The sequence below is a fragment of the Doryrhamphus excisus genome, linkage group LG12 (assembly GCF_037039965.1).
Source record: "Doryrhamphus excisus strain RoL-2023G ecotype Guam linkage group LG12, RoL_Dexc_Guam_v1.1, whole genome shotgun sequence".
Classification (NCBI taxonomy): Eukaryota; Metazoa; Chordata; class Actinopteri; order Syngnathiformes; family Syngnathidae; genus Doryrhamphus; species Doryrhamphus excisus.
In genome coordinates, this window is record NC_136368.1 from 11,754,067 (window position 1) to 11,776,195 (window position 22,129).

Sequence of the window (22,129 nt, forward strand, 5' to 3'; positions counted from 1 at the left end):
GTTGTACTTATGTAAAGCTTTTCCAAAGCCCACCTTATGCTCTGCGCCATGTTGATGTTTTGTTGATTTGACTACTGCAAATAACAGGTAGCTCAGCATTCGATTTGTTCAATGAAAAATACTAGGTAAAAATATATAACAACATTATTAATAACAGTTTTTAAAAGCTGGAGCATCATGTGTTTGTAGTCCCAAGATAAAATGTCTGATGTCCAATGTGTAATGCCTTGTACCGCAGAACAAAAGAAATGCTTGCTGTGCGGACCAGTTCCATTCTCTACTGCCAGTAATATCCGTTACCTTACCTATCTGCTCTTTTCAGCTTTCTAACAGCATGAATCCATCATCATTTGCAGTAGAAAGAGAAAGCCTTGGCCACCCGATATAACTTCACAGAATCGAGGCTTGAGAGATTTCAAAGTGTCTGTCACTGTGATTTTTATATCTTGGCTTATAATGCCAAATTTGATTCCTGTGTGCATTTATGCATTTATTGGTGCAATTTGTAAGGCAAATAACTGTGAGTAGTCAATGCTTGGGTGAGAATCCATCTCATCAATCCATTTTCTATGCCGCTTGTCCTAACTAGGGTGCTGGAGCCTATCCCAGCTGACTTAAGGGGTGAGAGGCGGGGTACACACAGGACTGGTTTCCAGCCAATCGCATGGCATATTGGGTGAGAATATATTACCGACAACTTTAACTACCGATATAGCAAGTGCAATATTGGTGCCTTTAAAGTAGCTGCGTATAGTTAAGGAATACACTGAACAGATGAGATCATTAATTAATACTGGGAAGCAGCAAACAGGCCCTGATTATAACCTTGTGAGTGGGTTGTTGTGTATGCAGTGTTTCTGTCTTACAAGAACCACTGCTTTGCCAATTTTTGATCTAACCCTTGATATTTCGTAATAAACCTTCCACACCAATACACTGCATTGCTAATGTCTGGACACACAACAGAGGGTGGTTCGATATGTAGTCCAACTTTCACAGTGTGGGTTGCTACGGTTCAGTAGCACAGGATGCAGAGAGAATAAAAAGGGAAAGCGGCCAACCTTGCTGACTTTGTGCATCATAAACCCGGAGGCCAAATAATGGTGGTCTTTCAATCCGCAACACATTGACATCCCCGGTGGACAAATCCAGCTGGAAGACTGATGCATTCATGTACTCAGTCCAAAAGATAAAATTGTGATAATGAGTTATTCCAAATGGATGATTAAGCTCTTTTCCATTGTAAACCACCTGCAATGGTAAGCAAAGCAACACTGTTATCAAAATATTTGAGCGCTTATGCAAAAATCTCAGAAAGGGTGTGGATAAAATAATTCTGAAACAGTATGGTGAATATATGTTCATCAGGAGATATCTATACAGTGTTTCTATTTCTAATCAGCACAGCATTTTTCTATTAGTCACTCCATACCACACCATATTGGGCTTACATACATGAAACAGCTCATGTTTTGACAGAACAAGGATGGCACTGTGCAACAACAAAAATTATATCTTAAAACAACACACCTCGTTTCATAGCATGGATATTAGAAATGCAATAGAATAGAATAGAACTGTTCTCCACAACATTACAGTTTAAAACTCACCTTTCGTCCCGTCCCATTGAGGTAAATCATTTCGATGTGATCATAGTAGGCATCACACCAGTACATGGTACTGGAGCTGTGGTCCAGAGTCAGGCCATTGGGCCATAGCATGTTTGAGGTGACAAAAATATGGCGGTTTGATCCATCCATCCAGGCTTTTTCTATCCTCCCAATACTGTCATTGACCTCATCCTCTTCCCAGTCTGTCCAGTACATCCAGCTAACCAATGCACAAGCACAAAAGTCAATCAATCAAAATCAAAACTGTACATAGAACTGCTTGTGTCAATGATAATTATCGTGAAACCAGTAATTGAAGAGCTATTAGAGTTTCCCAAGATCAGAACAGTGCATCATTTTTGGTTTGTTTGTTTTAGCAAAGAGAGAGAATATCAGCAATATATACATATACTTATATTTATAAAATCATGGTTATACACTAATTTGGTATTTTATTGAGTGAAATTAGAACCCCTGTCAAATTGCAAGACGTTGGGTAAGATTGACTCTGAGAAAGGTGAGGGATCCCAGAACTCCCCGAGAGAAGCCTGCTTATGGCCTTAAGGGAGCTGCGACACCAATCACCATGAAAAACAGCAGTAACACACTTCAACATAATGCATTGAGGTCCTGCAGTGCCCACAATGACCCCTTACTAAAAAAAAAGGACATGCACAGGTCTGTCTGCAACATTCTGTGTTGGTGTTGTTCTTTACAAAGGCTCCCGGAAGACTTCACTGCATTGAGGGACTGATAAATAAAGACATGTACTGTGAAATATTGAATGAAAACCTCCTTGCCTTAGCCAAAACACTGAAAAAAGGCAATGAATAGGTCTTCCAGCATGTGAATGACCAAAAGCATACCACCACAGCAACAAACGAGTGTATCAAGAAAAGCACATTAGGATCCTGGAGAGGCCTAGCGTAGGTCTCTCAACCTTAATTAAATAGAATACGTCTGTAAATGAAGCTGAAATTGAAATTGAGTTGCCAAGCAACAGCCTTTAATTTTAACAACCTTTACATTTGGAGACTATCGATAGAAATGAGTGGTCCAAATCCTCGCCACGTACTAAGTCAGGATCCGTTTGATGATGAAATATTAAAAGTATTTCACTCAATAAAAATTTTTTTTTTTTTTCTTGATTTTTTTTTGGGAGGGGTGGTTATAGTGGTTTGTAGTCTTTTTCTCTAGACCTACCATTGCAAATATGGACTGTTCATATTTTCTAAAGGGGTAAAGCTCAAATAATGATTTCCCCCACAGTAAATGTCTAAATAATGTTGAAGCCAAATCACATTCATGAGGCTTGACATGACACTGACATTGTGGTGCAGTGGTGCATGTGGCTTGCATTTCTGGCTCAAAACCAGATTATTCTGTGTTAGATCCTTGCCATACACTCTCTTTGTTGAGTTCATACATTTGTGGTTAAACGTTTTGGGATAACAGAGATAACTAGGTTGACATCATTAATCCATTCCAGACGATCGATGAAACCCAAAACACACTCTAACCAAATAAAAATTTCCCCATCACAAACAACGCAAATCCAGTCATTCCATTCCGGAAAGCCAAAAATGTTAATAAAAATGTTTTAGCAGTTTACATTTAAAGTATTATATGCAGTAAATCATTTCAAATACATATACATAATGAATGGACGGATAAATGAACATTCAACCTCAATTTACCTTTGTTTCCATTGTGGGTTTTTCTACAGCCGTGACCAATACAAAAAAAGTTGTGCCGTACCAGTGTTAGTGAGCAAGCAAAAAGCTACAGTGCAGACCGCTGACGACACCACTGACGGGCAACTGGGGAGGATGACTTCCAGTTCCATTTTCCAGTTGAGGGCACGCTAACAGGCTGTTAACAGGCCCGGTTTGTGATACAGTACAAAGATACATTGCAAACACAGTTGGACTCACAAAGTGTATTAATAATGAAACAGGTCCAGCACCATGTACAACAACTGACGCTGTGTACTCAAACAATATAAAGATTTTGTATACATTTGACGGAATCCAAAGTATACGCTAACCAGGGCATACCCTAACCGAGGCTCCACTGCAACCCTGCTGCTTTAATATTTGTTAAAGTTGGGAGAAAGTCCTTGTTTTGCAAGTCTCAAATAAAAATGTGGAAGTCCAAGTCAGGTCTCAACTAAAGACAAGACAAGCCAAGTTGATGCATGTCTGAAGTAATTGCCTTATATTATATAATATAATATTGCATAATATAAATATGCAATTTTAACAATGTGATACACCATTAAATGACAAACACAATTAATGCATTTTGAATTGTATTATATTTTAAATAAGACCAGTGTGACTTTCACAGAACTGCTGACATGGCATTTAGTATTAGTATTAGTATGATCCACACCTGACATTAATAGATGCGTTCAATGAGGCAGATTATGTGGGAAAATGTGTTGTTTTATTGGAATGACATAGCAATCACATTAGTGCAATACTTTGGATGGAGACAAATTTTACTCAACAGACTAAAGTTCAGGAAGTGGTGTTACAAATCTTTCATGATATTGTCAAAATTGTGACTTGAATTAGACTCAGTCACACCTGTGTTATTTCTTAAGGAAACATTGTATGTGGAATACACTGAAAAATAAGAACCAAGTTATTGAAACATCGATGTTAAGTCATTGCCAAAACTTTTGGCCACGACTGTAGCTGGGTTAGCAATGTGTAAATGATGTTCAGTCCAGGGTGCACTTCTCATTGTAAGTCAAGTGACATTAACAGTGTGAGTGGTTTAGACAATGGACGGAACAGAATTTTGATGGAAGACCATCAAAGACATACAAACCAACAAACATGACCATAACCACCTAGGAAGACGTAACAATGGTGAGTCCTGCCACTCCACAAACATGACATCCTGTACCAAAAAGTTTCTACTAAGTCCAGAAGAGCGGCTTCTGTTCATAATCCTGCTCAATTCCTGTCAGTTTAATCTCAACTCCACCAGATTGCTTTTCATTCAAGACAGCAGTTCATTTCGGCTATCTTTCAGTTATGCAGCCTCACCCTTATCTCTTGACACATCGACTTTAAGGTTGTTCCTTTGATTTCTTATCAATCAATACAAGTGAGAGTTGATGTAGGCTTACACAATTGCTTTTCAACAGACCTACAGAGACCTCCACCAAGGCTGAATTGTTAACAAAATGTAAAAGAAAAAAAGATTGTGTCTGAATCTGTTCGCAAGCAGGCAACTTCCAATTTAATAAAGAAGATCATTCCTTTAATTCCAAAGAGACTCAAATTATAATAATATAATCCTGTATTATTCGTCCTTATGCAGATTGTCACAGACGTTTCATGGCTTTTTCCATGTTCCATATTTTAATTTGAATCAGTATTTTAAAAAAATACAGTTCTCACCGCACAAATTGTCATGCCTTTTTAAAATATATACATTAATAAATCAGCACTAATTCATAATTGATTACAGTCTATAGTAATGTTACTTCATGTCTAAAGGGCTCTAATAATGTATTTAGAAGGTCACAAACAATATTCTATGTTCCAACTACAAGAGTATTTCACTTCTAAATAAGGAATCCTACTTTGCAAAAATTCACTCATCACGGTACCAATTAACCACGATAAACGAGTGATGACTGTATTGCCGACCCTATAATAAAGACAATTAAATAGCATATTGAGCTGAATTAACTGCAGATATGAGAAATAAAGCACAACATATACATATATATTGTTTTAAATAATGATTGCCATCCTTGGGCTACAAGTACAGTTTTTAATTGATACAATGAATACATGCATTCTATGCACCGTCAGGGGCAACATTTCCAATCAGAATTCAAAACATGAACATGTGTGGTCAATTAATAACTTTACCGTATGTTCATTAATGAATAACTTATAAATAAATTATATTGCTGGACAGTATTATACTTCCTCTGTCCAAATTAATCTCACCACTCACAGGAATAAATCAATACCCTCCTTTAAATTAATTTGATGGTATTTTCCATCCTAGAACACAAGAGGAAATTAAGTTTTGGCAATCCTTCCATCCCCCGATAGGTGGGAAATACTTCAGTATAATGACTTAAATACATAGCATAACAAACCAACTGTGTTAACAAATAGTCAATCTACAAATGATTGGAAAACTTTAATTGAGTTCTGTAGCACCTTCTTTGTTGTAAGCCTGGCCCTCAGTTAACAAAGGAAATCATGTATTATGTCTGCAGAGGAACAAATCAAGTAGGTTAACTATGGCTAATGAGTTGGTGCTGGTGGTTCGTCTCTAGGCAGACAGAGATGCATAAATATCTTACTCACAAAATACAACAGTTCTACTGAATGAGGGTCTATGTGAGTATGTTAATACACCAGATGAACACTGAAGAAATAACTGGTTGTGTTCAGTGTGCAGCTTGTATAACAGCATATATGTGAGGTCAACACACAGCCAGTTGAAACTGGAAACTGTTGTGCTGTTACTGTCGTAATAAAAGTGAGTCGACCTCTTGTTAGGTTCTGTTGTGTTGCTTTGTTTTGTTTCACCTTGGTGACCCCTTACATCCAGTTCCTTCCTGCGAGGGCAGTGCCACGAGGTGCACCTGCAGCCGATTTACCATTAGGGGTATTTGGCCACCAGGCTACAGCAGGAAGACGTTGGATCGTACTGCTTTGCCTGCATGCTGCTATGCCATTATTTGTATCCCTCCTGTTATTGCCCCAGCGTTGTGTTTTTATTGACCTTTTCCCCATCCTCCTGGTGCTTCGTGACACTGCCCTTGTCATGTAAAGATTTCCTTGTTTCCTCACCTTAGCATTCAGTACTTAGTTCCCATGGTGCTGTATGTCCTGCATCGTCTATCTGAGTTAGTTGTTTATCCACCCTTTTCTGCATTAGAGATCATAACACCATAACACCTCTAACTGAAAATGTACTGTGTATACAGTCATCCCTTGCTACTTATCACTTTGAATTTTGTAGTTTCAATGTACCATTTTTTTCCCAAAATATATTAATGAATAAATCATGCTGTTTCATGGTTGAATACGGCCCATTATGAGTAAGAAACATTTTTTTGTTGCCTAAATTAAACATTTTCAATGATAAACATGGCTACATGAACTAAAGTCCAAATATAAGGTATTCAAAACACAGTGAAATATGCTGTGAATGATATGCAATATTCTACACTGGTCACTAGGTGTCAGTAATATTACTGAGACACAAGCATCTTGATCGCCACAACAACAGGCTTTTTTCGTAGGTTTGAATGATCTCACAAAAGGCACAATAATCCCACATAAAAATCCCAAATAAAAACACAGACTACTGCTACAACCATAACCCACGTCGCGCAAAAACTCTTGAAGCTTTGAACCCCAATATCACTTCCTGTCGACCCGCCACTCACCTCACATAGAGAAAACATTTATAGCAACACACATGACCACAATAATTATCTATGTCTTAAATGGCTTATTGACTCTTATTATGTCTCCGATATTTGGTGAAACGGTGACTATAGGTGTGTTAGTTCATGTCTAGAGTGCTTGCATAATATTGAAGAAATTATTAAGAAGGTCATAAACAGGTTTTCAATTTATAAATAAGGAATCCTACGTATCATGATCAAGTCTGGAACCAATTAACCTTGATTAACGACCGATTAGTGGATACTAAAGTTTTGTAGAAATCCGAACAGCATATTTTCTTACCTGTTAAGAGGGTCAACCACAATGGCTCGTGGGTGTGACATGTTCCCTTCCAGTAGTGTTTTCCTGGTCTCAGAGGCTCTCTGCAACCTGGCAACACTGATTGTCTTTCTGTAGCCATCATTGGTCCAATATAAATTATTCCCAATCCAGTCCACAGATATTCCTTCAACATTGTCGAGTTCTATGAGCAAATCATCAGATCCAAATGTGAAACAATGAATTTTACGATACAATCCAATGGCATTGATCTTGAAACAGATAAGATAAAAGGTAGCAAAGTAGCAAAGTAGCAAATTAGAGGAAAATCTCTAATATGAGATATTAAATGCAAAATACACAGGGACCTGGAATTCTGCATTATATGAAAAAAAACATAAAAAAAAAAAATTGACGGACCTTCGTTAAGTATAGTTTCTCTGTGGCTTCCATCGATGTTTTGCCTTCCAATAAGGAAACTGGTGGTGTCAGCAAAATAAATATGTCCCAATAACGCATGGTAGTCAATAGCTCGAGGGTTGACAAGGTCTTCAATTGGCACCATATGCTCGTCACTCGACTTAACGTTCATATCCAAGCCTCGGATGACCCCAGGGCGCCCTTTACCGTAGAACATGAAGAGATCATTTTTGGGCTCTATGAGGCAAGAAAGGAGAGAACATTCTACTGTTATTGTCAATTAATTGGACCAATTTGTCAGGGCTGATCCGAGCATTAAGCACTTTCACCAAGCACATTGTTCTCAAGGCTTAGCCAAAGCCAGAGTTATCCATTCACATTAATGGAGACAATGACCAATACCAATGACAATTCTGTATCATCTATCATGCTTGTGCTAAAAAGTTGTCTCGAAGCGTAAAAAAAAAGGTATGAGCAAATAGACCACGGCAAATACTTACCTTGGCAGAGCACTGTCTCTGATCTAAAATAATGTGACGTCTCAAAAGAGGGACAAACAGTGAAGCCTAGAAAGCTGAGGCAGCTCCTCTGCGGCCTCCCTGCCGCTTACGCTCTATGGGGGGCTCTATGTTCTCCAACCCTTTGGGATCCTTTGTAGAGGCAAGAGGAGGAATGAAGGAGGGCTTCCGGGGAGAGAGGCAGACCTCTCCTCACACTCAGTACCTACCCACGAGACTACAGTTCTGTGGGTGAGGACCACACATGCCTCAATTCAATTTATCATTTTGTGAGAGAGAAACCAACTACCCAGGAGGCAATTAAAACTTGCAAGAGACCCAGATTTCATACTACAGTGTGACCGCTGTAAGAAGCACGACCATTTAGCACTACCATCTCATTATGTTTAGGATGACGGAAAGCGCAAGGAGGAGAAAAGACACCGAAACCGACAGATCATGTGTAATGGGGGAATAAATCAAACATGTCATCCCAGATCCCCCATCCCAAGCTGCAACTTGCCCCCCCCCCTAAAACTGTGATGTAAATTTGATTTGCCTTTATTGTTAACTATGCAGTTTTCATGAATTGATTAGGCAAGTCAACAAATGCTCAATCAAAATTGCAGTGTGCCGATGGTGTTAAATAATTTTGCAAAGAATCTGAGTCCATCAGCACCCTTTCAATCAATATCATTCTACAGCAGATAAATGCACCATCTGCTCTATTATGACTTTATGTTGTCCTTCTCAGGCGTTCTTTATGAGTGCCTCCAATTAGCACTGTCGCTGACCTTAAATAAAAAAAGAGCCGACAATGATATATATCTAAATTAGGACTACAACTAACGATGACGTTCTTAGTTTATTCAGCTGAAGCTTGTGTCAATGAATGCGGTAATCGCGTAGGCCCTAGACGGACCAAATCAATATAAACCAAACACAAACAACTACTGGTTTGGGCCACAACATATCAAAAAATAGTTGCTTTTTCCAAAGTCCAAGCTGATGTGTGTGAATATCCAGCCATTCATTTTTTATACCGCTTATCTTCACAACGGTCGCGGGTATGCTGGAGCCTATCCCAGCTGTCTTTGGGTGAGAGGTGGGGTACACCCTGGACTGGTCGCCAGCCAATCACAGGGCACATATAGACAAACAACCATTCACACTCATATTCATACCTATGGACAATTTGGAGTCGTCAATTAACCTAGCATGGTTTTGGAATGTGGGAGGAAACTGGAGTAGGGGGAGAACATGCAAACTCCACATCAAGCGGAGAATCGAACCCGAGTCTCCTACCTGTGTGGCTTGTGTGCTAACCACATGTGCACCATGTGTGAATATCTTGTTGTCTAAATATAAATATCTTGATTTATCACATACTACAGTGTTAATTGGCCCTGTACCCTAGAAACCGCCCATGAATGATACGGGAAAAGGCTGAAATGATACTGTGTCAAAGCCCAGGGCAGTGATACTGATAAACTATAGAGTTTAACCATGTCCAGTATCAGCCCCCGTAGCTATCCACTCAGAGCGCGCTGCTCTGGTATCGTGCCCGTGAAACAACCAGAGAACAGCGCACAAGCGTTTTTTTTGCTGCCGTCTGTGCTCTGTCAACATGTCAGCGGTTGACACTCCCGGCGAAAGACAAATAGGAAAAATAGCAAACAGAATATTATAAATTGAACGTTTTATCACCATTAATGAAGAGGACACTCTTGAAATGATCGAAAAAACTAAAAATGCAAATACAAATCGGAAAACCAAGGGCGACTGCAACTGCAAGAACGAACGAAGACTGGTAGAAAGTATTCCCCCACCTGAGTTAGACAAATACGTGTCTATGTTTATTGTAACGTTGTTGCCGACGCTATGGAAAGGACACGACTGTGATTGCCAACAAGCTTTTATTACACAACAATACTGGCTACTGTCGGCCGTAACCACGGCGTTGCAACCACCGCCAGCAACAACGCAACGCAACAGTGCTTCCTCAACACGACACGCCCCCACCCCTGGTGCATTCACAGTCACGCGGAACAGTCAGACACTCAAGAGCACAACATGTCAACATGAACACGTCAGGGTCGCTACATTATTTTATCAATCAGAAAAGAAAATGGGGATGAATACGAGCCTGATTCTCTCAAATCAAAATTCAACTCTCTGGCACGTTACATGATGGAAAAACGAAAGTACGTGATAATGAGCTCATGATTAAATAGTATGTGATAATAAGATCATCACATGGTTTGTCTGGTATCAGGCCCAGTATCATGCCCCCGTGTGCTAGAATCTGATACTGACACTTGGGGGCATGATATCTGGCCTGATACCAGTCAAACCATGTGATAACCTCTAAGTCTAAAACACTAAGATAACTGGTCTGTTTTCATGGATGACTAAATACAATAAAATAAATAAAAATATAAATTAAATAAAAATATTCATATTGGGGTTAGCGCGCAGACCTCACAGCTAGGAGACCAGGGTTCAATTCCACCCTCGGCCATCTCTGTGTGTAGTTTGCATGTTCTCCTCGTGCATGTGTGGGTTTTCTCCGGGTACTCCGGTTTCCTCCCACATTCCAAAAACATGTTAGGTTAATTGTTGACTCCAAATTGTCCATAGGTATGAATGTGAGTGTGAATAGTTGTTTGTCTATATGTGTCCTGTGATTGGCTGGCAACCAGTCCAGGGTGTACCCCGCCTCTCGCCTGAAGACAGCTGGGATAGGCTCCAGCACCTCCTGCGACCCTCGTGAGGAAAAGCGGTAGAAAATGAATGAATGAATGAGTATTCATATTGGTGTCTGACATCAGAGGGTATATTCCATTAACTAAAAAAGAATACCAAGAGTTGATTATTACTTGATTGATCGATTAATCCTCAATGTATTGATTAATTAATCTAATTTAATGTACTTACTTTTGCAGGATTGCCTATCAGAGTCCAGGCTGTAGCCAACACGGCAATGGCACGTTCTGGACTTGTAGCTGCCACTCAGAAGACAAATATGGGAGCATCCACCCAATTTCCCATATGAATCTATCTCACATGCATGAGTCCTAACTGTGAACAAAATCAGTACACGTAATTAGGTGGTGTACAAACAGCCCAACTCACTCACTACATGGGAACTGGCTTACCTTTTGTTTGAGTGACTTTATGGTAAACACGGAGGGTTTGCATCTTCCCCAGACTTGCAAGTGTCTTCATCTCTGCTGTGATGTTGAACCTGTGGATTTGTAGCAGCTCCACAGCAGACATTTCTTTGGAAGGGTCAGAACTGGTAGCATAGAGGTAGTTCTCAAACACGGTTAATGCATAAATATTTGACACCTGAAAAAGCAAAAATGATAAAATTAGCTTGTTCTATTATAGCGTAAAGATACAAATATGTGAAATGATGGGTATTATCTCAAAGCATGCAGACGATGGGCCAAAATACTCGACTGAGAAGCTGAAAACCTCTAGTGGTGCTGATGTAGGACTGATACATAAGTATCCATATTTAGCAGCCTGACATCCATGAAAAGTGACATGGTTTGACGAGCCTTGCTCAAACGAAATACAATTAAATTGAGGGAGCTGCAACATGACATTGGGGGCACCGGGAATCATGAGTCTAAATGTATTAATAAACAAGCAAACCACTGTTTCATGCAACACGTGCAATTTTTACTGTATTCCTCTATTGCACGTGTACCTATAATATATGTCGATCTGTATTTAATGTGACAACAGATATTGGTGGGGTTAAAGTATACTAGTATACACGCAACATATAAAATAATTTACCTTTAAAAAGTGATGATTTAGGAGAAATGTGTCAACATCTTTTTATCAATATGACTCCAATATAATGAGGATATGAATGCTAATCAATTACCTATATTGATAATAAAAACAAATAAGTACAATGAAGGGTGGCTTCTTCATAGCAACCAATTATAATCTAGAACGGTAAACTAAGTGTGAAGAACATTTAAATTAAAGCCTATTCCAGTTTCTTTAACTGCATTTGCTGCATGTGGAGTTTTCTTCAGTGTATTTCGAAATATTCAAGCTCAGTGGCATTTTTAAGCATATATAACCTCCCTACCTGGGCCGCAAGCAGTAATATCTGCCTCTGAAAACGTGATCCTGTGCATGTAATACATATATATCTTGCATGAATGTGTAGCTCTGATTGCCTCAAGGAATGTTTTAATGAATGGCCACAATCTCTGATGAGACTGCTGAAGAGCTAATTTGAAAGATTTGCCCCCAGTGTGTCTTATTCATCAACCACAACTATAGTGAACTGACCTTTTATATCAAGATGAGACTGAATCATACAAGCAAAAAGAGAATGAACCAACTGTCTTAAAATAAAACGGGCCATTTGAAAGGCAAAATGCAGTCACGCACTTGGCTTCCCTGGGTGATGGTGTGTCGGTTTTTGCCTTGGTAATCCACAACATCTATGTAATCCAGGTAGGTATCTGCCCAGTACACCAGCTTTTTGACCACATCCAATGCCACAGCTGTGGGCTGCTCGATTTTATAATCCACCAGCCGTGTCCTGTTGGTGCCATCCATGTTGCAGCGCTCCACCTTGGCCACGTTCCCATAGTCTGTGAAGAACATCATTCTGCACAAAGGCAACAATGTTTAAATAACAGACTGTTACAAATGTCATATGCACCATTCATCAAGATAATACATCACAATAACACTATATTATACTATACTGTACTGTACTGTATTGTACATTCAAGTTAGTCTGGTGTGTTTGACGGAGCAGAATCAGCCTTTATGAATTCAACCTTGCAAAACTAACCTTGGCTGTTATAGCAGCTATAACAAGTCCATGTTGTTGTAGTACTCAGTGCAACACAAACAGGTACAGGTACAAAGGGAAGCATCAGTGTCTGATCTATCGAAAGTTTGAGTGTATAAAAAGATGGAAAGATGATCTACTAACAAGGTGTAAAGAGTAGGGATCAGCGAGTACATCTGTATCTGTATCTGTTCACCCATCTAAATTCTCCGTATCTGTACTGGGAATGGGAATGGCATAAACTGGACGTTGGTGTGGTTTAACTGGAAATGTGTGGGGCTTACATCTGTATGTTATTTTAATGTCTGAAATTGACATGGATTGATCAGAAGTTGATATATGTATTATTATCCCACTATATGTGTACTGTGTATGTGTATAAGTTATCTTTAGGACTTATTATTGAATTACTTTTCAATGATCTCTGTGATTCATGCAAACATGCAATGATGGCAAACAGGGAAATAATCTGTCTGCATTGTTCACTGTATTTTTCTCAAAAGTGTTCAGTACTTGAAGCCAAGTTTTCCCACTGACTTTATCTCACCAGCCAAATTAGACGAGAACAGATGAAGAAAAAAACACAGGCAGTGACTCTCTTGTGAAATGCTCGGTGTACAAAACAAGTTTAAGATTGCAGCGTGCATACTGCAGCACATTGAGGCAGAGCCGCTGCGGAGGTGTACGTAATGTAGTGGCCAGTCCCCAGTTAATCAGTTAATGTCACCACTATCTGTGTCCTGCCAACTGAAATTAACCAAATTCTTAGTATATTGTATTGTATTATTGTACTTATTTGTACTTATTGTATATAAGTGGTAGACCTGTTATATGATGACATTTCAAGGAAAATAGCGCTCATGCATGCCGCTGTCTCGGCTGCCACCAATCACAGAGCATGAAGAGTGAATACATAAAACATACATGGTCTTTACACCGTGATACGGATCATGATAAAATATAATCGTTCCATATTTGTATCCGGCAAAAATGCATTATCCGTAACCAATACTGGTTTAAAACGAGTATCCGGCTCATCCATAGTACAGAGAATTGCAATAACAATCCATTTTTGTGTGTTTGTGCTTTGTGAATATGCAGAATTACGCAGATTATAAGACGCTCTAAATACTGGGAGGAAGAGATGCAAATGTAATCATTTAACACTCCTAATTGGATTTATTAAAACGGGCTGCACAGTGGCCTTGTGGTTAGTATATCGCCCACACATCAGGAGATCTGGGTTCGTTGAGCAACTCAGTGTGAAGTTTTCATGCTCGACCTGTGTGGCCATGGGGTTTCTCTAGGTGCTCCAGCTTCATTTCATAATTACAAAAATATGCATGATAGGTGAATTTGCAACTCAAAATTATATGTGTGTATGAATAGTTGTTTGTTGATATGTGCCCTGCAATTGGCTGCCAAGCAATCCAGGGTGTACCCTATCTCTCACCAAAAGTCAGTTGGGATAAGCTCCAGCATACTTCCGGGTTCCTAATGGGGAGTAAGCAGCACAGAAAATGAATGCATAAAAACGTTTGCGATCTTTATTTTTGCATCTTCATTTAGCACGGTCAAAAGCATATGCAAACTGGTGCGTTGCACAAACATGGCTGTGGTCATTGTCGTAAAAGAATAAGTGCAATGACAGACACCGGGGATATAATAAAAAAGAAAAATAGTAATACAAAAATATGCTTACTGACTGTATTGTTTTAAATAATGGTGCATAGTTCCGAAAATCTATATCCTTTTACATAATTTATGTAATTATCGTTGTGGTTGCACATCAAATTGTTTACCACAAAGGGATTTCCTCTACTTATTACATTCATTTTCTACCGCTTATCCTCACAAGGGTCACGGGGGTGGTGGAGCCTATCCCAGCTGTCTTCGGGCGAGAGGCGGGGTACACCCTGGACTGGTCGCCAGCCAATCACAGGGCACATATAGACAAACAACCATTCACACTCACATTCATACCTATGGACAATTTGGAGTCGTCAATTACCCGGAAAAAAAACCCATGCACGCACGGCAAGAACATGCAAACTCCACACAGAGATGGCTGAGAGTGGAATCAAACGCGGGTCTCCTAGCTGTGTGGCGTATGCGCTAACCACTAGTCCACCTTGTAGCCTACATTAAAACTTTTTTTTTTTAATTATAGATTTTATGTAAATGTTTTAGATAAAATATAGATAAAATGTCATTTCAGGGCTCACTTTCAAATGCGCGAACCTCATTATCTTAAACTGTGGCATTGTTTAACATGGGAATACAACATTCTAACATGTATACGTCAAAAAACTGAAAAAGGCTTAATATGTTCACTTTAACAGTGAAACTGTATCGTATTCATTTTTTTAAATACATATAGTTTTGTAATCGTATCGTAAACTACGTATCTAGATACGTATCGAATCATCAGTCACAAAGAGATGGGTAACCCTACTAAATATAAAACGCAGTTATCGAATTAACAATGTCAAAGTGCTGGTTTAGGCATCTCGTAACAATAGAGGTGTCCTCTGTTGGCTGATAGAGCAGAAGCTTGAATGAGAGGGATACACATGGGAAACTCAGTCAATTGAAAAACAACAAATCACCTGCTGGGTGAAACATTTCACAATGTCACGGATCCAAACAGAAGTGAATATTTGTTTTACATTCATGAGGTGGGACTTACAAGCTGCAAGAAGTGACACCGTGGACAACTGGATTAAATAATGTACATCACATTAAAGATAACAAAAATATATATGAAAAAATATGACTAAGATGACTAAGCCCAAATTCCGCCACAGTGCCATAAGAGATGCAATGCACTTGATTGCAGTTGTAGCTGCTCAGACCAGTTAGTGTTTCTGAGTAGTGTAGTAGTAGACTCAGTAGTGTTTTAAATAATCAAAATATGGCAAGATACTGTAACTATTACATGTTATCATCAGTATATGTGGTAATGTATTGTATCCCAGTGACAGCACTGTAAGCTAGCTGAAATTAACTTGTTTTCTCGTGTCATAAGGCATGAGAAATATAAGTTCATGTGTCACATAAGGATTGTGAATGTAACTGTATCACATTTTTTCCAAGCTATATTAATAAATCATGCTGTTTTGTGGTTGAATATGGCCTATTAGTTAAAACATGCATATATTGTTGTGTTGTTTTTTTGCCTAAATTAAACATTTTCAAACATAAAAATGGTTATAAATAATAATAATAAAATACAAGTATGAGGCATGAAAATAGAAGATGACTATGTGGGTGTTATATAATGTCTAGAGCGCTCTAATGTAAAAAAAAACATTTAGAAGGTCACAAAAATGTTTTCTACGCTGTAACAACCAGAATATTCTATTTATAAATAAGGAAACAAGCATGGTGTGTTACAAAATATTTCTCTAACTCAACAACTAGTGGGGAAACACATTTTTATGTACTCGAAAAGATCTGAGACTTGCAACTTCAGAGACAGTTGTGCTAGCACATAGCACTAAAGGTAAGCATGTACGCCGGTGCACTAATGTGATGTAAAAATAACTAATAGGAGTGTAATGATCAATGGTGGATGTTATAAGCAGGGCTCTTAAAATGTATTTAATTAATCATAAACAGGTTTTCTATGCTCAAACTGCAAAAATATTTATTTCATTAAAACTGTAATCTATAATTAACTCTGCTATATATGAGGGACAACTGTACAGATATTTATTCTCCTCATCATAAACTGCTGAGTATAATTTAGTCCTGTAATATGTCATGTTGAAGATGCCCATGACAGTTTACCTTTGTTTGTTAAAACAGTGTCTCTGTTGAGGATGTTAATCTTTATATATGTATATACATATGTATACAGTATATACTGTATATATTTTACCCTGAACTAATGGGCAGTTCATTTCTATGAATAGAGTATACCAACCTCAGCCGTAAAAAAACAAAACAAAACATGGATGTGCTGAATATCAATACATGCAAGCGTGAAATTGAGAATGAAATACAGGTCGGCACTCACCCATTGTTATGAGCTAAAGCTGACTGAAAGAATGACACCTTACTTTCTGCAGCAGCAATAAGCCTCAACATGAATCAGTCCAAAATGGCATGTTCAAAGATGGCCAGTATGAGAACATCCCACTGTGAACAATCTCAATTCCAAGTGGAATGAACTGACAAATGTGATTGAAAGCCCACGAACCACAGCTCCAAATACTGACAGCTGTTCCACTTATAGTCAGAGGAAGCAAGCGAACATGTTCTGAGTAGTCTTTCTCAAAAAGTACATTAACTCAATAAGCCTTTGCGTTTTATCATATGTAAAATAAAACATAAAACTAACATATGAACATAATTGCTGAAATTAATTTTCCTGGTGACATCTTTTATTTGCACGTCATTAACTAAATGGTATATGGCCAGACAATGTGATGTTTTCTTGTTCAAACACTTACAAAACATCACACAAAACATCACACAATGTCCTGTCATGTTTTACAAACACTCCCGGGCTGTTGAAACTCACACCTTGAGCAGACACTGCACCCAAAAAATTTCAAAAACATGCTGAAATAAGACTTGAAAATATGGCGCTATTAAAATCAGGGTGAGAAAGTAGTTGATGAGAACACAGAGTTACTGGCAACCACATTGAAATGATCTATTATCAATTATTAACTACAGTAAAGTCTTGTTATATCGATATTCTCGGGAGTCGGAAAAAATACCGATATAACCGGACTATCCATATATCCGATCCTGCGCCGAACTGCATTAAAAGTGGGCGGATCTTTTATATGGCATGTAATTTTCTCCTTGAGTTCATGGATTGCGTATCTAGCATGCTTTTGTACTACAATAAATTTTGTACTACAGTAAATAAAAATAAACTTACGCTGTAGTGATTACCGGTTACCGGGACATAATTCACCCCGGAACTATCGATAGGGAAGGTGTTGCCACCCGGAGGGGTAGGCGCAAGGGACGGGTGTTTTCCGCTGTGTGTGCTGCACTCTGGTGGTGGAAGTGTGAAAAATAAAGTTGACTGGAAGCAGCCGTTCGCCGTGTTCTTTTTTGGTATTGAAATCCTTAAGCAAAGATTGATTTAAGCTGCTTTTGTATCGATATAAGCAGACCAAATTGGCTGGCGGGAGATGAAAAGGGCATCGTAGTAACCGGATTATCATAATAACCGGGTATCGTACTAACGGAGCTAATTATATCATAAAAGACTAGAAATTTGCCGGGAAATGAAAATAGTATCGTAATAAGTAGTAATTCGTTTTAACCGATATCGATATAACGAGACTTTACTGTATATGTCAATATACAGGGTATATTGCTTTGCAGAATCAGGACCTCCAAGTTAATGTTTCTTGCCTGGAAAAGAATGGGGTCGCGGATCAGATACTGCCCCTCAGTGGAGGAGTTCAGGTACCTTTAGAGTCTTGTCCACGAGTGAGAGCAGGATGGATTGCGAGATGCACAGGTGGTTTGGTGCTAACCGTTGTGGTGAAAGGCAAAGCTTTTAACTTACTGGCTGATGTATGTTTCTACCCTCACCTATGATCATAACCTTTGGGTCGTGACCGAAAGGACAAGATTGTGGTTACAAGCGGCCAAAATTACTTTCCTCCGTTAGTTGGCTCGGGCCTCCAGTGCTTCTCAGATAAAGTGAGAAGCACTGTCAATCGGGATAAAGTGGACTACAGTCGCTGATCTTCCGCATTGAGAGAAGAGTACTATTAAAATCATGTTCAGACATTGACTTTCACCCTCATAAACATGGACTTCGTATTTCACAATGTGACAAATTAAATTGTAATTGAACTGATGGAACAAATTGAAGAAAAACTGAATTGTTGAAACTGACTAACTTAAAAGACATACACTGTATGTGCATTTAAACAGCAAAATTCAGTCAAAAATTATTAGTAACCAAGTACAGCTGCTGAGAATATTCCCAAAGCTTTATTTGCCAAGTTCAATGTTTTAAAGAACACTTTGTAAACTTAAAGGGATAGTGCAGATTTTCTTTTTTACATGAATTATGACACCCCCATAAACAGTGAAGTCCATCAACAGCAACTCACTATGTCTTGAGCTGAGTTCAGGTCAGATTTTGGTGCTGAGGAAAGTAGTTCCAGCTACTTGCTGGGGACAGTAAAGTAAAGTGTTTGGCTTCTCAGAACAATATGCTTTCAAAAGCATAATACATTAGCATCACAAAAATGCCTACTAGGAAAAAATCAGACCTCACAAATCGCTCAGGGTTATTTTCTCTGCTGTCGTATCACTTCGCACTACGGCCTGTCCATTGTTGTGTGTGTGTTTCGCACATGCACGAATTGTCACTGTTGACGGACTTCACTGCTTATGTGGGTGTCATACAACTTCATGTCAGAAAAATCAGAACTATCGCTCTAAGGACTTTCAATGTTTTAAAAAACGTTTCAGTTTGTTAAGTTCAGTCAAACGTGGGCTTATGTATCTTGACTCTGAGGGGTGTCATCCGGTCGAGTGTGGTGACACTGCTGACAGAAGTTAGGTCGGTGCTCATTGCAATGCATTTTGCAATAAAGTGATAGGTATTCCCGGTTTGAAGTGCTTCACTTCTGTAACAGTCTCGTTCATGTGGCTTATATGTAAGGAAAAAAATATTCATGTGCTGCTGCTCAATTCTTTTGCTTTTCAAATGATGAAACATTCTGGAGAATTTCTTAGTGGAAGATGTGGGTTGACAACTGTGAATGCAAATTAATGTCTAGACAGCAGAAGCATCACCAGCAATCCACCAAATTGCACTGCTCATTGTGAAACAGACTGAACGGCAGGGCAGAGAACAATTTAAATTCCTTCATTGTAACTTGCTCACATTCTTCGAGACAAGTCAGTAGTTATACATAACGATTATAGTCTTCTTCTATGACTTCTATTTCCTTTGGGGGAACAAAAAGAAAAAAAGCTATGTGTGATGATAAATGAGACTTGTGGGTCTTTCGGAGATGCTTTATTACACAAATATAGGAACACTCACCCTATGAGGGGATCCAAAGCTATTCCTTTTGGATTCCGTAGGTCAAGCTGCAGGAGAGTCACACAAGTGTTGCCACTCTGGTCACACACAAATATCTTGCCTCTGACCCGGTCAACAAAATAGAAGTTGCCAGTCAGCCAGTCAATAGCCATGTGCTCAGCATCTGCAATCAGAACAAATTAGCTGTAATAAAATGTATCATAAATGGTGTATTTTGTATTTACTAAACGGATCACAATAAAATAAAATGACAACAATAATGATAAACTCATTAAAAATAAAATCTTGTACTCAGAAAACACCCATGTCAGTGATAATCACAATGATTGGGCACCACATGACTTAATGTATTCACAGGAAGTAACTTGGCCCCGTAATTATAGCCCAGCTTCTTGCTTTGCAGTTGGTGCGTTAGAAGCAAATCCAAAGGTGTTCAAGGCGCTTCCCAAGGTAATTAACAAGTGTACTGGCGGTAGACTCGGAAGGTAGTGATTGTTATTGGATTTCCAAAATCCAATTTTTTGGCGCAGCAGAAATTGTGTGCATTTTTTGCAATCAGCTCCTCAATAACAACTTCCCTTGCACATCAATCTACAGAGTGCAATTATAGTTTATAACAGAGACACTCAATAAAACCATGATATTCTTGGAAACCATGATAACCATGATATTCAGGTATACTAGTAGGGGTGCAGAGTAAGGGGATACACTAACAGTGACTGTACTTCAACAGTCCTCACCGACTGCTAGTTTCTTCTGTAACAGGACTCGAACCAGGACTCACAGCAAGGCCCTCCAGTTCTGAGGCCCAAGTCCTTGTGGACTAAGCTACTGCTGCCCCCTGAGTATAGTTGTTAGACCTGGCACTTGACTGCCACTCATGAAGACAAGAAGTGTTGCATCATTGAATCACACTAAAACGTCCCCTTTCAGATATAATGTCTTATGCTGCTGCCTTGACGGCATGCAGAATGGACTCTTTCTGAATATTAAGAACGTGCTTTGCAAGACTTGAATTAGAGTGGTTTCTCTCTAAGTGCGGATAGTTGCACAGCTTCGACAAAATTGTCTGGAAAGGCAATATCGGGATGTGAAAAAGCTGTCAAAAAGATGATGGGATGTCAAAAAGCTAAGCACTAGTACTAGAATAATGTGCTGGTTTGACATGATTAATAATGTTCAGGATAACGTTTCTGAGAAACCCTAAAAATCCAACTGTATTAAAAAAAATACTTTATGTTCAAATTAAATTAACATAAATGGTAATGTTTCAGGAAAAATAATTAAAATACTAAAGGACCTGGCTGTTGTGGTCTATGTTTGATGGGAAGTGTCAAGTCTAAGTGCAGTAATAAAAAAAAATTAAAAATATATATATATATATATATCTGCTATTTTTATTAAATAAAAATACAATTTAAAAAATGCACTATTTGGGAATTTCGCCCTTCATTCACAGTACTTATGTGAAACATGAACACATATTTATTTCCCTTTTCTGTGCATTCTAGCACGAGAAAACGAGTTAATATGAGCAAGCTAACAACGGACGTCATGAGAAATACATATTTTGACGCTATAGCCCTCACCACAAAATCACAAAAACAGTGTTCCATTTATCCTTTATGTATGCCACTGTTGTTGATGGACCTAGCATGAGTATGTGTATCAATGTGCCTACGAAATGAGTTTAGCTAGTGTTTTAAATCATCAAAATACGGAAGATACTGAAACTATTACATCGCTGTATGTGTTAATGCATTAAATTAATTTTTTTTAAAAAATTGGAGTATATTCCCGTTGGGACCAAATAAGATGACTGATTACCCACAGCTGGCTGGTATTCACGTACATGTCCGTAGTGTCCACACACAAAAGTAGTCTCAGAGAGTCGATCAACAATTAACAGTGATTCAATGATAGCATTAATATAGCGTTGATATGTTAATAGTGAGAGTTATTATCAGCTGACAGCAAATATAGCTGGTGCGTGTGTTAACCAAGGCATATAC

At 38.7% G+C, this 22,129-nt stretch overlaps 1 protein-coding gene across 11 annotated transcripts in view; it reads right to left on the minus strand.

Annotated features, from left to right (window-relative positions):
• The window catches only part of lrp1bb (low density lipoprotein receptor-related protein 1Bb), a 265,115-nt gene that overhangs the window by 130,079 nt on the left and 112,907 nt on the right, over positions 1 to 22,129 (minus strand). For all 11 annotated transcript variants that reach the window (XM_058083119.2, XM_058083126.2, XM_058083127.2 and 8 more), the window contains 8 exons: positions 20,118 to 20,280; positions 12,667 to 12,889; positions 11,403 to 11,595; positions 11,182 to 11,325; positions 7,748 to 7,984; positions 7,352 to 7,532; positions 1,611 to 1,830; positions 1,062 to 1,251 (listed from right to left, as the gene is read on the minus strand). In XM_058083119.2, the coding sequence (XP_057939102.2) occupies positions 1,062 to 1,251; positions 1,611 to 1,830; positions 7,352 to 7,532; positions 7,748 to 7,984; positions 11,182 to 11,325; positions 11,403 to 11,595; positions 12,667 to 12,889; positions 20,118 to 20,280 (1,551 nt within the window). The remainder of the gene's footprint in view (positions 1 to 1,061; positions 1,252 to 1,610; positions 1,831 to 7,351; positions 7,533 to 7,747; positions 7,985 to 11,181; positions 11,326 to 11,402; positions 11,596 to 12,666; positions 12,890 to 20,117; positions 20,281 to 22,129) is intronic.